Source organism: Hylobates moloch, unplaced genomic scaffold (genome assembly GCF_009828535.3).
Source record: "Hylobates moloch isolate HMO894 unplaced genomic scaffold, HMol_V3 SCAFFOLD_2, whole genome shotgun sequence".
Classification (NCBI taxonomy): Eukaryota; Metazoa; Chordata; class Mammalia; order Primates; family Hylobatidae; genus Hylobates; species Hylobates moloch.
The window spans coordinates 106600084-106625663 of NW_026652277.1; the positions used below are offsets into that span (position 1 = coordinate 106600084).

Sequence of the window (25580 nt, forward strand, 5' to 3'; positions counted from 1 at the left end):
AAAAGAAAAGAAAAGAAAATATCCAAAGTAGGCTGACGCCTGTAATCCCAGCACTTTGGGAGGTTGAGGCGGGTGGGTCACCTGAGGTCAGGAGATCCACACAAGCCTGGCCAACATGGTGAAACCCCATCTCTACTAAAAATACAAAATTTGGCCAGGTGTAGTGGCATGTGCCAGTAGTCCCAGCTACTCAGGAGGCTGAGGCAGGAGAATCGCCTGAACCTAGGAGGCAGAGGTTGCAATGAGCTGAGATTGCACCACTGCACTGCAGCTTGGGCCACAGAGAGAGACTGTCTCAAAAAAAATAAATAAAAAGAAAAAAAAAACAAGAAAATATCCAAACAAAAAAATAAACAAAAAGATAAAGAATATAAAAAAGAACACAGGAGATAGTTTTTTTGTTGTTGTTTTTTGTTTTTAATTTTTTTTAGGCCGGGCACGATGGCTCACGCCTACAATCCTAGCTCTCTGGGAGGCAGAGGCGGGTAGATCACCTGAGGTCAGGAGTTTGAGACCAGCTTGGCCAACATGGTGAAACCCTGTCTCTACTAAAAATACAAAAATTAGCTGGGTGTGGTGGTACACACCTGTAATCCTAGCTACTTGGGAGGCTGAGGCAGGAGAATCGCTTGAACCCAGGAGGCAGAGTTTGCAGTGAGCCAAGATCGCAACACTGCACTCCAGCCTGGGTGACAGAGCTAGACTCTGTCTCCAGAAAAGAAAAAAGAAAAAAAAAATTTTAAAGGCCTACTGGTATTAGGTTGAGCTCCAGAAGAAAGAACGAATGGATCTAAAACAATACTTAAAAAGATAACAGCCAAAAATTGTCTAAAACAAATTAGGAAAACAACTCCAACCATATATTTAAGAAACCCTACATACACCATGCAGGATAAATACAAAGAAAACCACAAGTAGAAATATCATGGTAAAACTGCTGAAAATCAAAAACAATAAGAAATTACCTTCAAAGAAGCAACAAGGTAGCTAACTTCTCAACAGAAATAAATTCTGGAATGAAAAGTGCTAGAAAAAAATAACTGTCAAGCACCCTGAATTTTTTTTTTTTTTTTGAGATGGAGTCTCACTCTGTCGCCCGGGCTGGAGTGCAGTGGCGCGATCTCAGCTCACTGCAACCTCCGCCTCCCGGGTTCAAGCAATTCTCCTGCCTCAGCCTCCCAAGTAGCTGGGATTACAGGCGCCTGCCGCTACGCCCAGCTAATTTTTTTGTATTTTTAGTAGAGACAGGGTTTCACCATGTTGTCCAGGCTGGTCTCGAACTCCTGACCTCGTGATTCGCCCACCTCAGTGCTGGGATTTCAGGCATGAGCCACTGCGCCTGGCTAACCACCCTGATTTTTATACGCAGAAGAAACATTCTTCAAAATGATGTCAAAAAAGACAATTTCACACAAATACTAAAAGAATGTGCAACAGCATACCCACATGGAAGGAAATACTACAGGAAGCTCTTCAGTTAGAAGGAAAACTATCCAAAATGGAACCACAAAAATACATGAAAGAAAGAGCAGTAGAAAGGGTAAATATGTGGGTATATCTAACCAATAATAACTGTATAAAAATGTCATGGCCGGGCATGGTGGCACACACCTGTAGTCACAGCTACTCAGGAGGCTGCGATGAGAGGATAGCTTGAGCCCAGAAGTTCAAAGTACAGTGAGCTACAATCACATCACTGCACTCCAGCCTGGATGACAGAGTAAGATCCCATCTCTTTAAAAAACATAAAATAAAAATAAAAATAAAAGGTCTCATCATGGGGTTTAAGATATACATAGAATTAAAATACACAATACCAAAAAAGATAGGAAGAAGTAAATGGAATAAAAGACTGTAAAATTCTTGGCCAAGCGCAGTGGCTCAGCTCACACCTATAATCCTACTACTTTAGGAGGCTAAGGCAGGAAGATTACTTTAGGCCAGGAGCTGAAGACTATCCTGCCAAAATAGCAAGACATTGTCTCTACAAAAAAAAAATAAAATTAGCAGGGTATGGTGGCACAGACCTGTAATCACAGGTACTTGGGAGGCTTAGGTGGGAGGATCCCTTGACCCTAGGGATCTAAAGCTGCAATGAGCTATGAACAAGCCACTGTACTCCAGCCTGACTGATAGAGTAAGACCCTGTCTCAAAAAATAAATAAATAAGATTTTTGCATTGTCTAAAAAGTGACAAAAGTACTAATACATACCAGCCTTTAAAAAGTCAAAGATGTATAGTGAAATCTTTTTTTTTTTTTTTTTTTTTTTTTTTTTGAGATAGAGTCTCGCTCTGTCGCCCAGGCTGGAGTGCAGTGGCACAATCTCAGCTCACTGCAACCTCTGCCTCCGGGGTTTACACCATTCTCCTGCCTCAGCCTCCCAAGTAGCTGGGACTACAGGCACCCACCAGCACGTCTGGCTAATTTTTTGTATTTTTAGTAGAGATGGGGTTTCACGTGTTAGCCAGGATGGTCTTGATCTCCTGATCTCATGATCCACCCACGTCGGCCTCCCAAAGTGCTGGGATTACAGGTGTGAGCCACCACACCTGGCCATGAAATCTTGAGTAACTAATACAAGAACAGTAAAGGAATGTATGGTCAACAAGCAATGGGTTGGGGTGATAGAAGAATAAAAGCAACCATAAAGAAGGCAAGAAAGGAACATACCACTAGTGGCACAAATAAACAGTAAGACAATTTGAATCTAATCTTTACATGAAATGTACATGGACTAAACAATAAGGCAAAAACTGTTGTCTGAATAAATGAAACCCAGCAACATGGTGCTTGTAAGAGATACACTGTAGTAGTCCCAGCAACTCACGAGGTTGAGGTAGAAGGATCACTGAACCCAGGGAGGTCAAGGCTGAACTGCCACTAGTGAGCCATAATCATGCCACCACACTCCTGCCTGGGCAACAGAGTTGAGACCCTGTCTCCAAAAACAAACAAACAAAACCTATATTTTATGCTATGCTGCTTATGGAAGTTTCCTTAGAATGTGATTGTTATTTCTCTAGGTATGTGACTCAGTAATTTCAGATATCTAAATCCAGGAAATAATAGATCAAACTAAAAGAATAAATTACTTTTGAAATAATTTCTATGTTTCGAAGCAATTTACACTTTTCAGTGTGTAATTTCAAATGTGTAAATGCAATTAAAACATTGTTTTACAAACAAAAAAAAAATTTTTAAGCCAAAAATAACTTACATGGTTTACATAAACTAACAAAGCATTTACTTCCTTGCCTGTGAACCATGCCTACTAGTAAATGAGTCGTGGTATATACCACTCAACCATAATATATCAGGAACCTTAATTAATAATTTCATTAACACAATTACCTCCATACTTTCCCTAACTGTTCCCTTTGGCCTATATCATATACTTGTATGCGTACAAGTACAACCAATACTTTTCCTCTCAACAGTTCCCCTATCCTCCAGTAAAAGAAGATAACTCCTCATATTTATGGTTAGCTCTTTTATTTCTAGAAGATTATTAAAGGTTGGCTAGAGAAGTGAGAGTCTCCTTGATTTAATTTTATGGAAACCATGAAAGCATCACCCATGGAGGGGGATGCAGAATTCATATGTAAAGTTATTTTAATTATGTGACAATTTTGTAAAGCATTAGTAAAAATATTCATTAGGTATTTAGTTGAAATCTCACAATACTTTGTAAAGAAACAGTAAGTTCTCAATCTAATATCTAAAAGTTCTTTTAGATATTATCTAATATCTAAAGATACAAGAAACAAAAACAGGAAAAATTTACGTAACTGCAATTTTTCTCTTTGAAAAGACAGACTCGTGGCTATTAAGAACCTTTAAAGGCCAAGCACAGTGGCTAATGCCAGTAATCCCAACATTTTGGGAGGCCAAGGTAGGAGGATCGCTTGAGCCCAGGAGTTCAAACCCAGACTGGTCAACAAAGTGAGACCCTTCTCTATAGAAAATGTAAAAATTAAAAATTAGCCAGTCGTGTTGGCACATGTCTACAGTCTCAGCTACTCAGGAGGCTGAGGTGGGAGGATCACTTGAGCCCAGGAGGTCAAGGCTGCCACTGCACTCCAGGCTGGGCAACAGAGCAAAATCTTGTCTCCGAAAAAAAAAAAAATTTTTTTTTTTTAGAAAGGGCTAGGATGAATCATCTGACAAACCTAGCTAAAGAAACATGGCCAATATTCCATTTTTATAAATCTCAATAAGCTTGCAGAAGAAGAAAAAAAACCTATTATAATATTTTTAAACATTACCAGTTTTAAGCGTTCTTTTCTCCTTTTGCCAAAAGAAGCACTTGACCCGGGTTCTGATTCCTTCTTTCCATCCTCATCCTCATCTTCGTCTTCATCATCCTCAAAACACCAATCTGGCAATAAAGGTGGGGGTGGTGCTTCCTCTATGTCACCATACCGACGAAAAAGTTCCTTCAAATAATCACCCTTGTAGATTCCTGGTGGTCTGGCTTGGGCAAAAGTAGCAACTGCTGCTTCGATACTATGGGAAACAAACACCAGGCAATTTCCTCGCTATCCTCTATTGATGCACGCTTATCAAAAACTCACTTACTATATTCAAGGCTCCATATAAAGTACAATAGAAGTTTATAAAATGGACAAATCACAATCTTCACCCTCAAGTCATTCAATCTATTAAGGGACAAATTCATTCTGAAAAGGTTTTAATATAAGGTATTCGGAAAATTCTGAAATTCTAAAAATAAACTGCTATGAGTATATACTAGAGGGCTAGATAGGGTCTGTGAAGAATTTAAAGTCTTGAAGGTTGAGGTCTGACTCTGCAGGAAAACATCAGTCAAAAAAACAACAATGTGAGCAAAAGTAAAAGCATATTGATTTTACAGGAACTTTCAACAGATCCAGGCACTAAGAGTCTAGATCATCAAAGAGAGGATAAGCATAGGCTAAATCTGACATAGGAAACTGAGATCATTGTGGAGAGCATCTGAATGGTCAGAGCTAGAAAGTACATGCAGTACAGAACCACCAACAATGCATACTGCAAAATTCAAAATCATATGTGTACTTCATCTGATTATATTCAAAAAAGGACCTACTATGTGAAAGTCTTTGTAAACATAAATAATGACGCTCCCTCAGTCAACAAGAAAATTCAGTTAGCAATATATTCTCTTAAGAATATTGGGTACTAAAGTCATAATCTCTCAGGATCTAAAAACACACTTCAAAAATAACAGATGCTCAATAAAGACATGCTGATTGGCTTAAATGGAGTAACACTCTCCCAAAAATACTAAAATACAAAATATTGGAAGAATCTGTCTCTGATAATTCTGTAAGAGGTGAAAAAAAATCTGAAAAAGTAAATGTACAGTTTATGAAATTCATAAGCACTCAAAGTGTTTTGCTGTTTAATACAAAACACTTGGCTGGGTGTCGTGGCTCATGCCTGTAATCCCAATATTTGGGAGGCCAAGGGTGGAAGATCACTTGAGCCCAGGAATTCAGGATCAGCCTGGGTAACATAAGGAGAACTCCTCACTAGACAAAAAAAAAAAAAAAAAGAAAGAAAAAAGAAAAAATTAGCCAGGCATGGGTGGCACACACTTGTGGTCCCAGCTACTTGAGAGGCTGAGGTGGGAGGATTGCTTGATCCCAAGAGGTGAAGGCTGCAATGAGCCATGATCACACCACCACACTCCAGCCTGGATGACAGAGGAAACCTTGTCTCAAAGAACAAAACAAAACATACATATACACACATACACACATACCCACACACACCAAGTAATGGTAGTATAAAGACTAACCATATCTAAAATGAAAAGCAGCTCAAATTACATTAATCATAAGTTCACCAAAAACTTGACAATACAAAATTCTGCAATTGAAATATCAATAAAATTTTTTATTACAAAATACATCTTCCATTATAACAACATACAAATACCTCCAATCCATTTTCTCCACCAAAAAGGCACATATGAGGAAACCAGTGCGATTGAAGCCATGAGTACAATGAACACCTAGAAAATAAAGTAGCTTTGGTTAAAATTAATAAATCACTGCAGAGGCCACATTTACTTTAAAATTCCAACCTGCAATCAAAACATTTCAGCTACTTTATAAAATAATTACATTTTTTAATTTTTTAACTTGAAATGCCCTTATAACTTGATAACTTGTCAGTTTAAATTGCTTAGAATCTAATTCATAGCTAGGTAGAGGTTTAAGTGTAATATATAGGTTTATTGATATAAAACTGTCTCTACTGTTTAACAAGTTCTCCTAAAGCTAGAAGATTCCAAGCATTTTAAATAAGGAGTTATTTTCATCAAACACACAACTCAGAAGGACACATAAAACACATACACACAAGATCCTTCTGACCCTCAAACTTTAAATTTCTCTAGGAGAAAAAAAACGGTCCTCTTCATGATCAATGGCATATATTTGCAAAATAGTCAAATCCTATTTTCTAAAATCCAGAAACTAGAACAGAGCAAATAAACTAATAGAAATATAAATTCATATGGGGCCTGATACTAATTAAATATAATCAACAAAAGTGACTAGCTACAGAAAATAATTAACTGATAGATACATAGTACAATAAAAATTAAGTTACCTTGAAGCTCTCTAGAAACGAACTAACTGTATTGTCAAGTTAGGTTATAATCTTTCTAAACAAATTTTTAGAAGAAAGAAACCAGCTAGGAAAGGAAATTTATTTTCTTAAACTCTTTTTCAGAACATATTCAAGATCATTTTAACTACTGATATGGTTTGGCTCTGTGTCCCCACCCAAATCTCATCTCAATTTGTAATCCCCACAATCCCCATGAGGGAGGGATCTGGTGGGAGGTGACTGAATCATGGAGGTGGTTTCCCCCATGCTGTTCTTGTGATAGTGAGTTCTCATGAGATCTGATGGTTTTGTAAGTGTTTAACAGTTCCTCCTTCACATGCCCTCTCTCTCTCTTCTCACCACTAAGATTGTGTCTGACAGTTCCTCCTTCACATGCCCTCTCTCTCTTCTCACCACATAAGACGTGCCTGTTTCCCCTTCCACCATGATTGTAAGTTTTCTGAGGCCTCCCCAGGCATGCAGAACTGTGAGTCCATTAAATTTCCTTCCTTCATAAATCACCCAGTCTCGAGTAGTATCTTTATAACAGTGTGAGAACAGATGAATATAACTAGTTTGAAAATAGTAATTAAAACATGACAATATTGCTGACTCTCCTACAGTCTTCAAAATGAAGCTTTTCCTGTTATTTCTATTTAATTAAAGGATATCCTAATATTTAAGCTGTATCTTTTTTTTTTTTTTTTTTTAAGAGACAGGATCTCATTCTGTCAACCAGGCTGGAGTTCAGTGGCATGATCAGGTTCCACAGCCTTGACCTCCTGGGTTCAAGTGATCCTCCCACCTCAACCTCCAGAGTAGCTGGAACTACAGGCTCACACCACCATCTCCAGCTAATTTTTTTTTTATGGTAAAGACAGGGTCTCACTATGTTGCCCAGGCTGGTCTCAAACTCATGAGATCAAGCAATCCTCTCACCTCAGCCTCCCAAAGTCTGGGATTACAGGCATGAGCCACAATGTCCAGCCTGTATCTTTCTAATATTACCTTCTACAAATTATTCTCCTCTGTATATATAGATCATACTGATACAGTGCAACTAAGATCAAATATAGAAATAAACTAGCTAGATATACAAAACTTCTAGGAGAAAATACAGGAGTAAATCTTTGCAAGCTTAGAGTAGAAAAGGTTTCTCAGATAAAACCCAAAAAGCATAAAATGAAGAAAAATATTGATAAATCAGACTATTTCAAAATAGTAAGGGTTTGCTCTTTGAAAGACATCATTAAGAAAATAAAAAAGGAGTTCTAGGCAAGACGGCCAACTACCTACAGCTAAAAAACGCCTCTACCATGAAAAGGAACCAAAATATCAAGTAAGCTACCACACTTTGAACCACCAAAACTTGGCAATACAAAATCCTGCAACTTTGAACAGATCTTTTGAGAGAAAACACTGAAAGCCAATAGACAGGCAATGCAGACACTGTTTGAAGAGGGAAGAAGTGAGGCAGACTGCTTGGAGTAACTCGGCACCAGGACTGGCCCCCAGTTCCAGTCTGGACCTAAGGGAGGGCTGAGTAAAGGAACCCTGGGGCACCACACTCCCACCGTGGTCCTCTGGGATCCTAGCTACAAGATTTTAGCCATGAGCCCCACAGACCACGGTGCAGCTGCAGCAAAACACCACCATAGGGCCCATCTTCCAAGGCTCTCCAGCTTGTACTGAGTGGCTGCAGGTCCTGCTGTCTGCAGGGCAAAGAGAGTAAGACTGCCACTGCCATAGGACCGGAGTGTATCTGATCCACATGCCCCTTTGCCTGCCAACTCTTCAAAGACTGCCTGCCTGGCTGCTCCTGCAAGACAGTGCCCAGAGAACAGCCTCCACTTCCCTGTCTGAGTGTTCTGCTGGCAGTCTGCTGGCTGATCCCAAGGGGCCAGAGGACAAATGTGCAGGCCTGGTCCCACCTCCCCAGGATGGAAGCACACTGCCCAGGAGTATTGAGCTAAGCTCTGTGGCCTGAGCTTGGGCAGGAAAGGAGCCCTCACTCTCAGAATACAGAGAAGAGTGTGGCATGGAAACTAGGCATCCTCTCTTCAGAAGACCAGTCCAGGATGGGCATGGCCTGACAGCCAGCCAAGGTTTCTTCCCCAGGAAGCTCCGTGGCTTGGAGCATCTGAAATGGCTCAACAAACTGGGCACGCAGGGCTTTTGAGACAAGCCTGGCCAGTCCGGTTGCGCCTGCTCCTGGGACAGACATCAGACAGAGACCAACCAGATCGGGGGAGTGCAAGTTGTGAGGGCCACACAGCCATCTGCTGGGCTGCAAACCCCGGGCCATGGTCACTATACCGGCTACACACACACACACACGGTGCCACTTCCCTGCCTGAGGATCTACCACCCTTGCTTGACCCACTGCATTACCAGACCACCTGCAGACATACCTCACAACCCACTCTTACTGACAAGCACAGGGGACTGGTAGGTCCCTAGGAGTTTCAGGTCTCCTGGTGGCCTAACCCTTGGCTTGAATCATATCTAAGGGAACAGGAAGAGAAGCCCACCAAAGCCCCACACAGAGCAAGGAAACGTGAGACAGTGCCAGTAGCTGAGGGGGATACCACCAAGGCTTAAGAACAGACTTGGAGAGAAAGTCATCGCTTACCCCCTGCCTCCTCTCTCCAGAGCACTGCTGAGGACACAATGAAATACAAAGGGGGCATGCACAGCTGTGGAAGAGCCTATCTGCCCTTACATTTAAGCACCAACTGCAGCTTGAATTACACCGCAAAACAAAATACACTGCTTCAACATGCAAAGCCTGTGAAACTCTCATAGAAACCGATCTACAACCCACGAACCCATACAGAGCCTTGGCCCTCTGAAAGCACCCAGAAATGAAGCCAACTGACTATACACAACATATACCACCGACAAACTCTCAAGGGAAAAAAGAATATTAAAAAAAAAAAAACCTATTCAATCAACAGCAAATTCAAAAAAAAAGAAGCACCAGTTCCCTCAGATGAGAAGTAATCAGTGCAAGAACTCTGGCAATTCAAAAAGTTAGAGTGTTTTGTTATTTCCAAAGGCTTGCATATACTCCCTAGCAATGAATCCCAACCAGAATGAAATGTCTGAAATTATAGACACAGAACTCAGAATACGGATGGCAAGGAAGCTCAACAAGACCCAAGAGAAGGTTGAAATCCAATCCAAGGAAGTCAGAAAAACAATCCAAGATTTGGAATACAACATAGCTATACTAAGGAAGAACCAATCTGAAATTCAATTCACCATAGAAATTTCAAAATACAATTAAAAACCTTAACAATCGGCCTTAGGAGATATACCTAATGCTAAATTACAAGTTAATGGGTGCAGGAAATCAACATGGCACATGGATACATATGTAACAAACCTGCACATTGTGCACATGTACCCTAAAACCTAAAGTATAATAAAAAAAAATAAAAAATAAAAAATAAAAAATTTAAAAAAAAAGAGATGCTTAACAACAGACTAAACCAAGCAGAGGAAAGAATCTCAGAGCTTGAAGACCAATCCTTTGAAGCAACTGAGTCAGACAAAAATAAAGAAAAAGAGTCTTCAACAAATGAACAAAGCCTCTGAGAAATAATAGGATTACAAAAAGTGACCAAACCTACAACCCACGGTATTCCTGAGAAGAAAGAGTAAGCACCATGAAAGACATATGTGAGGATATAATCCACAAAAATGTCTCCAAAGTTGCTAGACAGGTCAACATGCTAATATAAGAAACTCAGAAAACCCCTGTAAGGTACTATACAAAACGACCATCATCAAGGCAGAGTCATCAGACTTTCCAATGTCAATGTAAAAGAAAAAATCTTAAAGACAACTAGAAAAAGAGTCGTATCACCTATAAAGGGAACCTCATCAGGCTAATAGCAGACTTCTCAGTAGAAATCTTATAAGCCAGAAGAGACTGGGGGCCTATATTTAGCATCCTAGGAGAAATTCCAGCCAAGAATTCCATATCCCACCAAATTCAGCTTCATAAGCAAAGAAGAAATAAAATCTTTGCAGGATTAGCAATTGCTAAGGGAATCTGTTACCACTAGACTGGCCTTACAAGAGATGCTTATGGGAGTTCTAAACATGGAAACAAAAACAGTATCTGCTACCACAAAAATACACATAAGTACACAGCCCATGGACCCTATAAAACAACTACACAATCAAGGCTACAAAGCAACCAGCCAACAGCACCACCACAGGAAAAAAATCTCACATATCATTAACCTTGAATGTAAACAGTCTAAACACTCCACTTAAAAGACACAGGGTGGCAAATTGAATTTAAAAATAAAATAAAATAAAAGACCCAACTTTCTGCTATCTTCAAGAAACCAACTCACACCCCCAGCCTCAAAGTAAAGGGATGGAGAAAGATCTATCATGCAAATGAAAAACAAAAAAGAGCAGGTGTTGCCATTCTTGTTTCAGATAAATAAACTTTAAACCAACAGCAATAAAAAAGGACAAAGAAGATCATCACATGATAAAAAGTTCAATTCAACAAGAAGACTTAACTATCCTAAATGTATATACACCCAATATTGTAGCACGCAGATTCATAAAACAAGAACTTCCAAATGGGTATTAAGCAAGTCTCAATAAATTTTTTTTTAAATCTTAATCATGCCAAGTATGTGCTTGGACCACAGTGAAATAAAAATAGAAATCAACACCAAGATAAACTCTCAAAACCACACAATTACATGGAAAAGAAACAACTTCCTCCTGAATGACTTTCGGGCAAATAATGAAATTAAGAAAGAAAACAAAAAATTCTTTGAAACAAATGAAAGCAGAGATAAAACACACCAAAATCTCTGACATGCAGCAAAATTAGTGTTAAAAGGAAAATTCACAGCAGTAAATGCCTACATCAAGAAGATAGAAATGGCTGGAGGCAGTGGCTCATGCCTGTACTTCTTGCCCTCTGGGAGGCCAAGCAGATGGCTTGAGGTCTAGAGTTCGAAACCAGCCTGGGCAACATAGCAAGACTCCTGTCTCTACAAAAAATTTCAAAAAATAAAATAAATAAATAAATAGCTGTAGTCCCAGCTACTTGGGGAGTGCTGAGGTGGGAGCATTGCTTGAACCCAGGAGGTCAAGGCTGCAGTGAGCCCAGATTGTGCCTCTGAACTCCATCCTGGGTGATAAAGTAAGACCCTACTTCAAAAAATAAAAAGAAGAAGAAGAAGACAGAAAGGCCTGGGCATGGTGGCTCATACTTGTAATCCCAGCATTTTGGGAGGCCAAGACAGCAGGATCACCTGAGCCCAAGAGTTCAAGACCAGCCTGGGCAATAAAGCAAGACCCCATCTCTACAAAAAAAAAAAAAAAAAAAAGCTGAAAATCAGCCAAGCATGATGGCATGCACCTGTAATCCTAGCTACTCAGGCTAGGGCAGGAAGACTGTTTAAGCCCTGGAGCTTGAGGCTGCTGTGAGCTATGATCGTGCTACTGACCTCTAGCCTGGCTGACAGAGGGAGACCCTGCCACCAAAAATAAAAAGAAATGAAAAAAAGATAGATCTCAAACTATCTAATATCGCATCTAAAGGAACTAGAAAAACAAAAACAAACAAATCCCAAAATTAGCAGGAGAAAAGAAATAACTAAAATCAGAGCGGAGCAAAAAGAAGTTGAGACCCAAAAAGCCATACAAAGTAAAGAAAACCATATAGCAAAATGAAAAGTTGTGTCTTGGAAAGGATAAACAAGATCGACAGGCCACTGGCTGGATTAACAAAGAAAAAAAAAGGAGGGAAGATTCAAATAAGCACAATCTGAAATGACGAAGGTGACATTACAACCAACCTCACAGAAATACAAAAGATCCTCAGAGACTATTCTGAATACCTCTATGCACACAAACTAGAAAATCTAGAGAAAATGAATAAATTCTTGGAAACACACAACTTCACAACTGAAGAAGGAAGAAACTGAAACCCTGGACAAGCTAATAATGAACTCCGAAATTGAACCAGTTATAAAAAAACCTACCAACCCCAAAAAAGCCCTCCCTGGTCAGGCACAGTGGCTCACACCTATAATCCCAACACTTTGGGAGGCTGAGGCAGACAGATCACTGAGGCCAGGAATTCAAGATCAGCCAGGCCAACATGGCAAAACCCGATCTCTATTCAAAATACAAAAATTAGCCAGGCATGGTGGCACATGCCTTTAATCCCAGCTAATCAGGAGGCTGAGGCATCAGAATTGCTTGAACACAGGAGGCAGAGGTTGCAGTGGGCTAAGATTGCAGCAATGCACTCCAGCCTGGCCAATAGAGTGAAGCTCTGTCTCAAAAAAAAAAAAGCCCTAGACCAGATGGATTTCCAGCCCAATTCTACCAGACATACAAAGAAGAGCTGGTACCAATCCTACCGAAACAATCCCCAAAAATTGAAGAGAAGGGACCCCTTCCTAACTCATTCTACAAAACCAGCATATTGTGATACCAAAATCTGGCAAAAACACAACAAAAAAATAATACTATAGGCCAATATCCCTGATAAACAGACACAAAAATCCTCAAAAAAATACTAGCAAACCAAATCCAGCACCATATCAAAAAGTTAATTCACTGCTTCAAGCAAACTTTGTTCCTGGGTTGCAATGTTGGTTCAACATATGAAAATCAATAAGTGTGATTTAACACATAAACAGAATTCAAAACAAAAACCACATGATCATCTCAATGGCTGCAAAACAAGCATTTGAAAAAATCCAACATTCCTGCATGATAAAAATCCTAAACAAACTACGCACTGAAGAACATACCTCAAAATAAGAGCCATCTATGCTAAACCCACAGCCAACATAATACTGAACAGACAAAAGCTGGAACCATTCCCCTTAAGAAAAGGAACCAGACAAGGATGGCCACTCTCGCCACTCCTATCCAGCACAGTACTAGAAGTCCTAGCAAGAGCAATCAGGCAAAAGAAAGAAATAAAAGGCATCCAAATAGGAAGAGAGGACATCAAGTGTTCTCTATTTCAGTAAATTTTCAGAATACAAAATCAGCATACAAAAATCAAGAGCATTTCTATAAACCAATGACGTTCAAGCTGAGAGCCAAATGAAAAACATGATTCCATTTACAACAGCCACCCAAAAAAATAAAATACCTAGGTATACACCCAACCAAGGAGGTGAAAGATCTGTACTAGAACTACAAAACACTGCTGAAACAAATCACGGACAGCACAAACAAAACAAATTCCGTGCTCATGGATTGAAAGAATCAATATCGTTAAAATGTCCATATTGTCCAAAGCAATCTATAGATTCAATCCCATTCCTGTCAAATTACCAACAGCATTTTTCTTTCACAGAACAAAAAAAAACTATTATAAAATATGGAACCAAAAAAAGAACCCAAATAGACACAGCAATCCTAAGCAAAAAGGACAAAGCCGAAGGCATCATATTACAACCAACTGCAAACTATACTAATAAGGCTACAGTAACCAAAAGAGCATGGTGCTCCTACAAAAATAGACACATAGACAAATGGAATAGAATAGAGAACCCAGAAATAAAGCCACATACCTACAACTAACCGATCTTCAACAAAGTCAACAAAAATAAGCAATGGGAAAAGGGCTCCCTATTCGATAAAGTGTGCTACTAAAACTGGCTAACTGTATGCAGAAGAATTAAACTGGACCCCTACTTATCACCGTATACAAAAAAAAAAAAGCTCAAGATGGGTTAAAGACTTAAATGTAAGACTGCAAACTATAAAAATCCTGAAAGAAAACCTAGGAAATATCCTTGTGGACAGCAGCCTAGGCAAAGAATTTATGTCTAAGTCCTCAAAAACAAAAATTGACAAGTGGGACATAATTAAGCTAAAGAGCTTCTGCACAGCAAAATAAACTATCAACAGAGTAAACAGACAACCTACAGAATGGGAGAAAATATTCACAGACTATGTATCTGAAAAAGGACTAATATCCAGAATCTATAAGGAACTTAATTCAACAAGCAAAAAACAATCCCATTAAAAAGTGGGAAAACGACATGAACAGACAGTTATCAAAAGAGGACACAGAAGTGGCCCAATAAGAATGAAAAAATGCTCACCATCACTTACCAGGGACATGCAAATAAAAACCACAATGAGATACCATCTCATACCAGTCAGAATGGTTATTACTAAAAAGTCAAAGAATAACAGATGCTGGATACGCTGCAGAGAAAAGGAAATGCTTATACACTGTTGGGGGGAATGTAAGTTAGTTTAGTCACTGTGGAAAGTAATTTGGAGATTTCACAAAGAACTAAAAATAGAACTACCATTTGACCCAAAATCCCATTATTGGAAATATACCCAAAGGAAAACAAATCATTCTACCAAAAAGATACCCGCACTTGTATGTTTACCATAGCACTATTTACAATAGCAAAGACATGGAATTAACCTAGGTGTCCATCAATGGTGGACTGGGTAAATAAAATGCAGTACATATATACCATAGAATACTATGCAGCCATAAAAAAAGAATGAAATCACATCCCTCGCAGTAACATGGATGCAGCTGGAGGCCATTATCCCAAGTGAATTAATGCAGAAACAGAAAACCACCTATCACATGTTCTCACTTATAAGCTGGAGCTAAATTTTGGGTACACACAGACATAAAGACAAGAACCACAGACACTGGGGACTCCAATAGGAGGAAGAGAGGAACAAGGGCAAGGGCTGAAAAAGTCCTATTGGGTTCTATGTTCACTATCTGGGTAATAAAACCAACAGAAGCCCAAACTCCTGCCTCACATAATATACCCTTATAACAACCTGCTCATGTTACCCACTGAATCTAAAATTTAAATTTAAGTTAAAAAAGCAAAAGGCCACCCACAGAAAATATTTGCAACACATACATCTGGCAAAGGACTTACATCTGGAACATATAAAGAACTATTTTGTCAGGCAATATTTGCTGATACAAAAAAAATTTTTTTTTAAAACTGTTACAGTTCAATAAGATAACTCAATTTTTTTTAAACCTGGGCAAAAGATCTGAACTTTATAAAACAAAGCATGTAAGACCATGAAGCACGTAAGTTGCTTAACATCATCAATTATCAGGAAAATGCGAGTTAAAACCACAATGAGATCCTAGTATACGTTCATTAAAATAGCTAAAATTGAAAAGAGTGACCATATCAAGTGTTCCTGAGGATGTAGAGGAACTGGAACCCTCATACTGTGGTTTTACCAGTATCTACATCTATCAAACCTCAGATTCTTCCAGGCGAGTGGCTCACGCCTGTGATCCCTGCACTTGGAGGCCAAGGCGGGCAGATCACTTGAGCCCAGAAGTTCAGGACCAGCCTGGGCAACATGGTGAAACCCTGTCTCTAGAAAAAATACAAAAATTCGCCATGCATGGTGGTGTGTGCCTGTAGTCCCAGCTACTAAGGAGGCTGAGAGGAGAGGATCGCCTGAGTCCAGGAGGTGGAGGGTGCTGTGAGCTGTGATGGCATCACTACATTCCTGCCTAGGTGAGAGTGAGACACTGTCTCAAAAATTAAAATAAATCATCAGACTGTACAATTTAAATGAATGCTGTTTTATATAAAATTATATCTCAACATGTTGTTTTTTTAGCTAGATGCTAAAGTGAGATGCTGGTGTAAGTCTGTAGTTTGTATTAATAACATAATCCAAATGTTTGTGTTCATCAATGTGGCCTTGTTCTCAGCAATGATCTTTATCAAAAACCCAGGTTATACATTTGATACATTTAAAAATATATGCCAAAAAAATCACTTTAATCTCATTTGTATATTATGGTAGGAGTTCTTTCCAAAAAAATTTTTTACTATGTGGAGGCCAAAGCGACTCTATCTTGGATGCTAATCTGCCCATATTGACTTCTGATTAACCCCAGTTCTGGGAAGGCCTCTAAGATTTCTAGTTTATCTACTGTTCTTTGTATAAGAGCATGTCCTAACTATAAATCCTGCCCATAGGTAAAAACAACCTTGATGTGATTGTACTTACTTGTTCTACTTATCCCTTCTGAATCACCTGTTTCCTGTGGTATATAAGCCCTGGCCTTGGGAGTAATGGTGGGGATCCACCATCTTATCTCACTGCCACCTGAGATGCAGGATTGGTTTCTTTTTAAGTCCCTATTAAATATATCTTTCTAAGAAACCGGATTTGTCAGTCTCTTTCTTTGGTTTCTTTGCTTCCTTGGACTTTGGGAATAGGTTTGCATAGGCCTACCCACCACAAAACATGCTACTTTTAAAAATTTTTTGAAAACAACTATCAGTTGAGCCAAATCACCAATTTCTACATTCCTGGTATAATAAAATGACCATTAATATTTAGAATAAAAACCTTAGTCATTGAACAACCCTCAATAAAAAAGGATATTTATACAATGGAACTGCAGACAGTAGGAACAATCTGTGCAAATGTAAATATATTAATCAAAAAAGCACATATGGCAAACCATAAATAAATCAGAATGGCTAGAATATAAGGTGTGGTAAGAAATGCCAAATGCAGTTGGAGAGAATGAAAGGGTCAAAATCCTGAAAAAACATGTGAAACATACTAAAGATTATAAAGGCAATGGAGATATAGTAAAGAATTTTAAGCATGGCAATAAAATTATCAGAGTTTGGAAAAACCACTCCCATGGCTGATTATAGCTCTGGCCTGTAATCCCAGCGCCTTGGGAGGCTGAGGGTGGCGGATCACTTGAGGCCAGGAGTTCAAAATCAGCCTGGCCAACATGGAGAAACCCCATCTCTACTAAAAATAGAAAAATTAACTGGGGTTGGTGGTGGTTGCCTGTAATCCCAGCTACTCGGGAGGCTGAGACAGGAGAATCACGTGAGCCCAGGAGGCAGAGATTGCAGTGAGCTGAGATCATGCCACTGCACTCTAGCCTGGGCAACAGAGCGAGACACCATCTCAAAAAAAAACTGAGAATGAACCATGATGGGCTTCAAAGAACAAAAACACAGGGTCATGTACGCCAAGTAAAGGAACTTTTCTAAGATATGAGTGTTTAAATGTCACATAATGATTAGAATGGAAAATCACTATTTGATTAAGAGTGCTAGCCAGGTGCAGTGGCTCATGCCTGTAATCCCTGCACTTTAGGAGGCCGAGGCGGGAATATCACTTGAGGCCAGGAGTTCAAGACCAGCCTGGACAACAGAGTATAACCCTGTCTCTACAAAAAACAAAATTTAAAAAATAGCCGGGCATGGTGGCAAGTGACTGTAGTCCCAGCTACTCAGGAGGTTGAGGTGGGAGGATTGCTTGAGACCAGGAAGTCAAGGATGCAGTGAGCTACGATCGCACCACTGCACTCCAGCCTCGATGACTGAGTGAGACACAGTCTTAAAGAGCAAACAAACAAAAAACAGTGCTGAGGGAGGACTCCAGACTGCAACAAAGTGGATAGGAATGAATGGATTCAAGTACAGATTCTTTTAAAAAGTCAGCTCAGAAAGGGAAGAGGGAATGCAAAACAGAAAGAAGGGTACGGGGTTTTTTTCAGTGGGAGGGGATTATTTAACAAGTTTAGGTATGTTTACAGGCTCAGGACAAGAACCTAGTTAAACCACAAAGCTTGAAAATAATAGAAACAATATAAGTGAAATTAAGTTTCTGAAGGAAGAAAATAAAAAACAAAGAGATCAGCCTTGAACTGAAAGACATCACTTAGAAATAAATAGCTATGACCAAGAAAATCTATAAATTCCATTATCTCCATTGCTTTGTAAGAAAAAGTGCTTCAAAAACGCCACACAAAGATGTGCGCTGTAAACGCATTTTTGTATTCATGTATCTTAACCCAACTTGTAAACTTCTTTACTATCTTCTATTTCAGACCAATTCAAGCAACAAATATTTCAACTTTTGATGTTTCTCACCTAAGCTACTGTTTTTGTATCCAATTTTTACTCTTGCAAGATTAAATATTTTTATGAATAGGAAATGTAATAATAATTGCCAATTAGCTAATATGTCATGTGAAGATATGTAATCTTCCTAGATTAAAAGGAAAGTACCATTTTCATTTTAATATTCTTTATATGCAAATACAAAAAGTCTTAGTCTAATGGTTCAGTTATACATCAAAACATTTATAGATAGGGTTATAAAGTTACAAAATCATCAAAAAAACCTCTATAGAAAAATGTGGGAGATTATGTATTTGATATAAAAAAATCCATTAATTAGGTATACTACAAGCTTAGATATGTCTTCAGTTTTTGTTTAAAGCAATTTTCAGTTTTCTTCATCATGAGAATGGGTCCATCTAGTGGTAAGTAAGCCACAGTTTTTAACTAAATATTAGCTCACAATTAACTATTTCAAGGCAACTTCTATTCAGATTTTTCTAGGCAAGCCAATATAATGAAATAAATGTATATGGCATTTACAATCAAACTAGGAAAAGAAACTCCCCAACAAATAGACAGAGAGATTAGCTATAGCTGTACATGCTAGGGGCAGTTTATAAAGAGCTGGTGACAGTGCATCTTTTTAAATAAAGCCTAATCTCAACATATACTATTTTTTTTTGGCGGGGGGGTGGGGGGGTGGTACAGACAGGGTCTATGTTGCCAAGGCTGGTCTTGAACTCCTGGGCTCAAGAGATCCTTGGCCTTGGTCTTCTGGGACTGCAGGCATGAGCCACCACACCTGGCCCACAATTTTATTTCTATCTCACTAGCTAAATTTTTTAATGCTAAAAATCCTAATTATCTGATCAGTCTAATTAGGTCAGTAGTTCTTTTTATTTTTGAGATGGAGTTTTGTTCTTTTTGCCCAGGCTGGAGTGCAATGGAGCAATCTCGGCTCACTACAACCTCTACCACAGCCTCCTGAGTACCTGGGATTACAGGCATGCGCCACCACGCCTGGCTAATTTTGTATTTTTAGTAGAGACAAGGTTTCACCATGTTGGTCAGGCTGGTCTCAAACTCTGACCTCAGGTGATCTACCCGCCTCGGCCTCCCAAAGTGCTGGGATTACAAGCGTGAGCCACTGCACCGAGGATTCAGTAGTTCTTAACTGGGGAAGATTTTGCCCCCCAGGGGACATTTTGCAATGTCTAGAGACAATTTTAATTGTTACAATTTGTGGGATGAAGTTGAGCCTGAACAACATAGCGAGACCTGGTCTCCAAAAAATTATTTTATATAATATATAAAATTTATTTAATATAATATATAATTATATATATATATATAATATATATAAATTATATATATATATAATATATATATAAATATATATTTAATATAATATATATTATATCTATATCAGTCCTATATATATTAAATAATAATATATATTATATTAAATATATTGTTTAATATAATATATATTATAATATATATATCAGTCCAGCCTGAACAACATAGCGAGACCTGGTCTCTAAAAAATTGTTTAATATAATATAATGGAAAAAAAATTAATTCAGGGGATTGGTTCTAGGATCCCCCTTAGATACCAAAACCCTCTGATGCTCAGTGCTCAGGTGCCTTGTATAAAATGGCATAGTATTTGCATATGACCTATGAACATCCTGCCGTTTTCTTTGAATCACCTCTAGGTATTACTTATAATACCTAATGCAACGTAAGTGCTATGTGAACAGTTACTATACTGTATTTTTTGTTTTGAAAAAGCAGGTTATTTATATGGTACAGTATGCAGCTATTATTTAACAGAACAATATTATGGGACATACATGAAATATATTAAGGATGTGTGTATATATATTCATACATTTACATGAATATATATAACAGTCACACATATATACACATATATTGAGGTGTATGACTAGAACCTACACAGCTTAAGGTAATACTGAAGCCTTTATCTGAATAATTAAAAACAACTGACAACAGTGTTTTCTCATTTGAGAGAAGCCATTATAGGGGTAAACGCTAAATATGCTTAATGAATTCAAAGAAGGGCAGTCAAGCAATTTTAACCTCTGGCATTAGATGTCATGATTTTAGAAAGATTCATACTCCAGGTTTAGGAAAACAAATTCATCCTTGTTATAAATTGTGCAGTTGTATTCTTAGAAGAACTGATAAGAAAAAATTCTAATTGTTTTGAGTGTTTACAGGTTATGAAATTTATAGAACCTAGTGATATATATATTATTTGTTTTATATTCCCGGCAGTGATTCTGTTCATGTGGATTGAAGTGGAAACATTTGCTTTGGGCCTGCCAAATTTTGGAGCACAGGATGTATTGCCAGTTATTTCTTATAGTATTACTGTAGAGGCAATAACAGAAACTAGTTTCAGAACTGATTGCTGGTAGCACCTTTTTAAATAAAAAGCACTAAAGAATCAAGCTTAAGTAGTCTTAGGATCTGAAAATACTGTCCTGCTTTTATAGTACTTTCATTTATTTTTAGTTTCAGAGAAGGAATTTTTATCAGCCTTGCACAAACTCTTGCTGATCAATATTTGTGACCAGTAGTAAAATTTGTGATGTGGCAAAGGTTAGACTCAGGTTTCTTTTCAAAGCTGTCTTGGTTTTAAAAAAAATCCCAGCCTGGGTGACATAGTGAGACCTGGTCTTTAAACAAAAAAAAGTTATCTTTGAATTTGCTGATATAATTGTTAATTTATCAATTACAGTTGACAATTGATTCAGTTATCAGTTGATAATTGGTGAGGCTATGGGCTAATGCTGTAGGCTTGGTGGAAATATAAAGTTCTTGAAACATGTGCCACATTTTCTTAATCCAGTCTATCGTTGTTGGACATTTGGGTTGGTTCCAACTCTTTGCTATTGTGAATAGTGCTGCAACAAACATACGTGTGCATGTGTCTTTATAGCAGCATGATTTATAGTCCTTTGGGTATATACCCAGTAATGGGATGGCTGGGTCAAATGGTATTTCTAGTTCGAGATCCCTGAGGAATCGCCACACTGACTTCCACAATGGTTGAACTAGTTTACAGTCCCACCAACAGTGTAAAAGTGTTCCTATTTCTCCACATCCTCTCCAGCACCTGTTGTTTCCTGATTTTTTAATGATGGCCATTCTAACTGGTGTGAGATGGTATCTCACTGTGGTTTTGATTTGCATTTCTCTGATGGCCAGTGATGATGAGCATTTCTTCATGTGTTTTTTGGCTGCATAAATGTCTCTTTTGAGAAGTGTCTGTTCATGTCCCTTGCCCACTTTTTGATGGGGTTGTTTTTTTCTTGTAAATTTGTTTGAGTTCATTGTAGATTCTGGATATTAGCCCTTTGTCAGATGAGTAGGTTGCAAAAATTTTCTCCCATTCTGTAGGTTGCCTGTTCACTCTGATGGTAGTTTCTTTTGCTGTGCAGAAGCTCTTTAGTTTAATTAGATCCCATCTGTCAATTTTGGCTTTTGTTGCCATTGCTTTTGGTGTTTTAGACATGAAGTCCTTGCCCACGCCTATGTCCTGAATGGTATTGCCTAGGCTTTCTTGTAGGATTTTAATGGTTTTAGGTCTAACATTTAAGTCTTTAATCCATCTTGAATTAATTTTTGTATAAGGTGTAAGGAAGGGATCCAGTTTCAGCTTTCTACATATGGCTAGCCAGTTTTCCCAGCACCATTTATTAAATAGGGAATCCTTTCCCCATTTCTTGTTTTTGTCAGGTTTGGCACATATACACCATGGAATACTATGCAGCCATAAAAAAATGATGAGTTCATGTCCTTTGTAGGGACATGGATGAAACTGGAAAACATCATTCTCAGTAAACTATCGCAAGGACAAAAAAACAAACACCGCATGTTCTCACTCATAGGTGGGAATTGAACAATGAGAACTCATGGACACAGGAAGGGGAACATCACACTCCAGGGACTGTTGTGGGGTTGGGGGAGTGGGGAGGGACAGCATTAGGAGATATACCTAATGCTAAATGACGAGTTAATGGGTGCAGGAAATCAACATGGCACATGGATACATATGTAACAAACCTGCACATTGTGCACATGTACCCTAAAACCTAAAGTATAATAACAAAAGCAAAAAATAAAAATAAAAAAATAAAGTTCTTGAAACAAACAGAAGCTTGAAACCTTTTCTAATCCTTAGCAGTAACTACAGCTTCATAGTCCCTTATCTGAAACCCTTAGAACCAGATGTTTTCAATTTTTACCATACTGTTAGCTTCTCTGGGGCAGTACTCTCAAATTTTTTTTTATTATGGAAATTTGCAGACACACCCAAAATAGTGTGAATAGAAAAATGAAACCCCATGTATCCATCATCCAGCTTTGGTAATTATCGTTTTGCTGATTTTTTTTCATCCTCCACCCTTAATAATATTTTTGGAGTAAATTGGCCTTCCTATGTCTGTATTAAAAATATTTGGGAAAAAACTCGATAAAAAATACAGTAAAAAATAATACAAATTTAAAAATACAATATAGTAACTGTTCACATAGCACTTACATTGTATTAGGTATTATAAGTAATACCTAGAGGTGATTCAAAGAAAACGGCAGGATGTTCACAGGTCATATGCAAATACTATGCCATTTTATACAAGGCACTTGAGCACTGAGCATCAGAGGATCCTGGTATCTCAGGGGGATCCTAGAACCAATCCCCTGAGGAGTCTGAGGAACAACTGCATTAATTTTTTTTTGCCTTTATTATTATTATATTAAATAACTTTTTAGAGACCAGGTCTCGCTATGTTGTCCAGGCTGGACTTCAACTCCCAGGCTCAAGCACTCTTTCCACCTTAGCTCCCAAGTAGCTGGGACTAGAGGCATGTGCCACTGGGCCCAGCTCTTACTATTATTTTTAATTGATATATAATAACTGTATTATAAATACCTAAATATATATTTATGGGGTAGAGTGTGATATTTCAATACCTGTCTACAATGTATAATGATCAAATCAGAGTAATTAGCATTTTAATGACCTTAAACTGTATTTTAGAGCAAGTCACAGATATGTCATGTCACTAAAAATGTTTCAATACACATCTCTAATAAGGACTCTGGGTTTCATATGATTACCATGCAATAATTATACCAAAAGAAGAGTTATAAATTCCTTAATGTCATCTAGAATCTAGTTTGTTTTTAGATTTCCTCAATTACCTTAAAAAATTCTTTTTTTTTTTTTGAGATGGAGTCTCGCTCTGTCGCCCAGCCTGGAGTGCAGTGGTGTGATCTCGGCTCACTGCAAGCTCCACTTCTCAGGTTCATGCTATTCTCCTGCCTCAGCCTCCCGAGTAGCTGGGACTACAGGCGCCCACCATCACGCCCAGCTAATTTTTTGTATTTTTTTAGCGGAGACGGAGTTTCATCATGTTAGGCAGGATGGTCTTGATCTCCTGACCTCATGATCCACCCGCCTCGGCCTCCCAAAGTACTGGGATAAAGTTAGTTTTTCAAACCAGGATCCAACAATATCCACAAATTGCATTTTTTGTTAGGTCTCTCAAGTGTCCCTGATTCCCTCTTTTAAATGCAATCAATATGATGGAAAAGCCATTATGATGGAAAAGCCACAGAAAATGGTTAGCCATTGTTCTATGAAATGTTCCACATTCTAAATTTATCTGATTGCATCTTCATGGTTTCAATCAGCTTGTTCTCTTATCTCCTGTATGTCTTGTAAATTGATAGTTAAATCCAGAGACATAATTAGATTCACTTTTAAGACTTTAGGTAAGAATATTTTATAGACGGTACTGTGTATTTTCTTTCATACCACATCAGGAAGCACATAATGTTTGGTTGTCCCACTTTTAGTGGTACTAAGATGAGTAAGTGGGTTCAAGTGGTGGCTGCTCATTTCTTCTGTTATAAAGTTTTCCATTTTGTATTTTACTTAATGATTTTACTGACCATTGATGATTGTTGTTTCCAGGTTGTTTTTTTGTTACCAAGGGAAGTTGTGATGAAATTCCTTTCACATAACTCTTTATGTCCATCTCTGACTACTTCCTTAAAATAAGTTCGTAGTCTTCAAGAGTCAAGAGAAACACTTTTAAGGATCTTGAGAAATACCATGTTCTCTCTCCACAGAGCCCTCTGTAGAGACTATATAAATTAACACTCAAAAATGTATGAATGCACCCATTTTATCCAATCCTTGACACTAACAGACATTATAATTTTCTTTTTCCAAGAAGGAAAAGTTTATTGAGTCAGCCACAGAGGAACAGAGAAACAGATGCAGGGAGGTTCTCTGTGCAGCAGGGTATGCAACAAACATTTACCTGACAAAGAGAACAAAACCCAAAGGCTCTGTGTAGAAACAGACACAAACACAAGGCCACTTTTACCCACCTAATGTCATGTGCAACATTACTCTTCCTTACAATCCCTTTCCTCATAAAACATAGCATTATGTGTTTAACAAACATATCGTAGCTAAATCAGCAAGAGCTATTATAGTGCTCCAACTTAACAAGTTGATTTAAAAAAACAAGTGCCCTATGGCCAGTTCACAATTAAACAAAATAGTTTTGTTCCAAGATTCCTTTCTCTGGCAACAAGGCATTTCCAACAAACAGGTCATTCTGTCACCAGGAGCTGGTCTCAGTCCATGGCACAGAACGACGTGCCCCTGGCAGCTGGGGGAGGGAAAGGGGAAGCCGCTGGGAGGGGTATTCAGTTATCCTGGAGGCCCTGAGGAGGGGTGGCCAAGGGCCACCTCAATGCTGGGGGGCTCCACCCAGGATAGTGCTGGCTGGCTTCACATGAGGAGGTGACAAGAACTTTAGGCTGGTCCCCCAACATGCCATGTGCAAGGGCCTTGTTCAACGCAGAACTGAGCTGACACCACTCCCAGGTAGTGCAGGGCAAAGTCCCCCAGGAGCGCTCAGAAACATAATTTTTTTAATCTTTGCCAATTTGATGTGGAGTGCAGCTACCAGCATGTACTTTAATTTGTATC

At 38.5% G+C, this 25580-nt stretch overlaps 1 protein-coding gene across 3 annotated transcripts in view; it reads right to left on the reverse strand.

Annotated features, from left to right (window-relative positions):
* Window positions 1-25580, reverse strand: part of RNGTT (RNA guanylyltransferase and 5'-phosphatase) — a 362779-nt gene that overhangs the window by 300314 nt on the left and 36885 nt on the right. For all 3 annotated transcript variants that reach the window (XM_032155038.2, XM_032155029.2, XM_032155048.2), the window contains exons 5-6: window positions 5943-6018; window positions 4268-4508 (exon numbers count right to left, since the gene is read on the reverse strand). In XM_032155038.2, the coding sequence (XP_032010929.1) occupies window positions 4268-4508; window positions 5943-6018 (317 nt within the window). The remainder of the gene's footprint in view (window positions 1-4267; window positions 4509-5942; window positions 6019-25580) is intronic.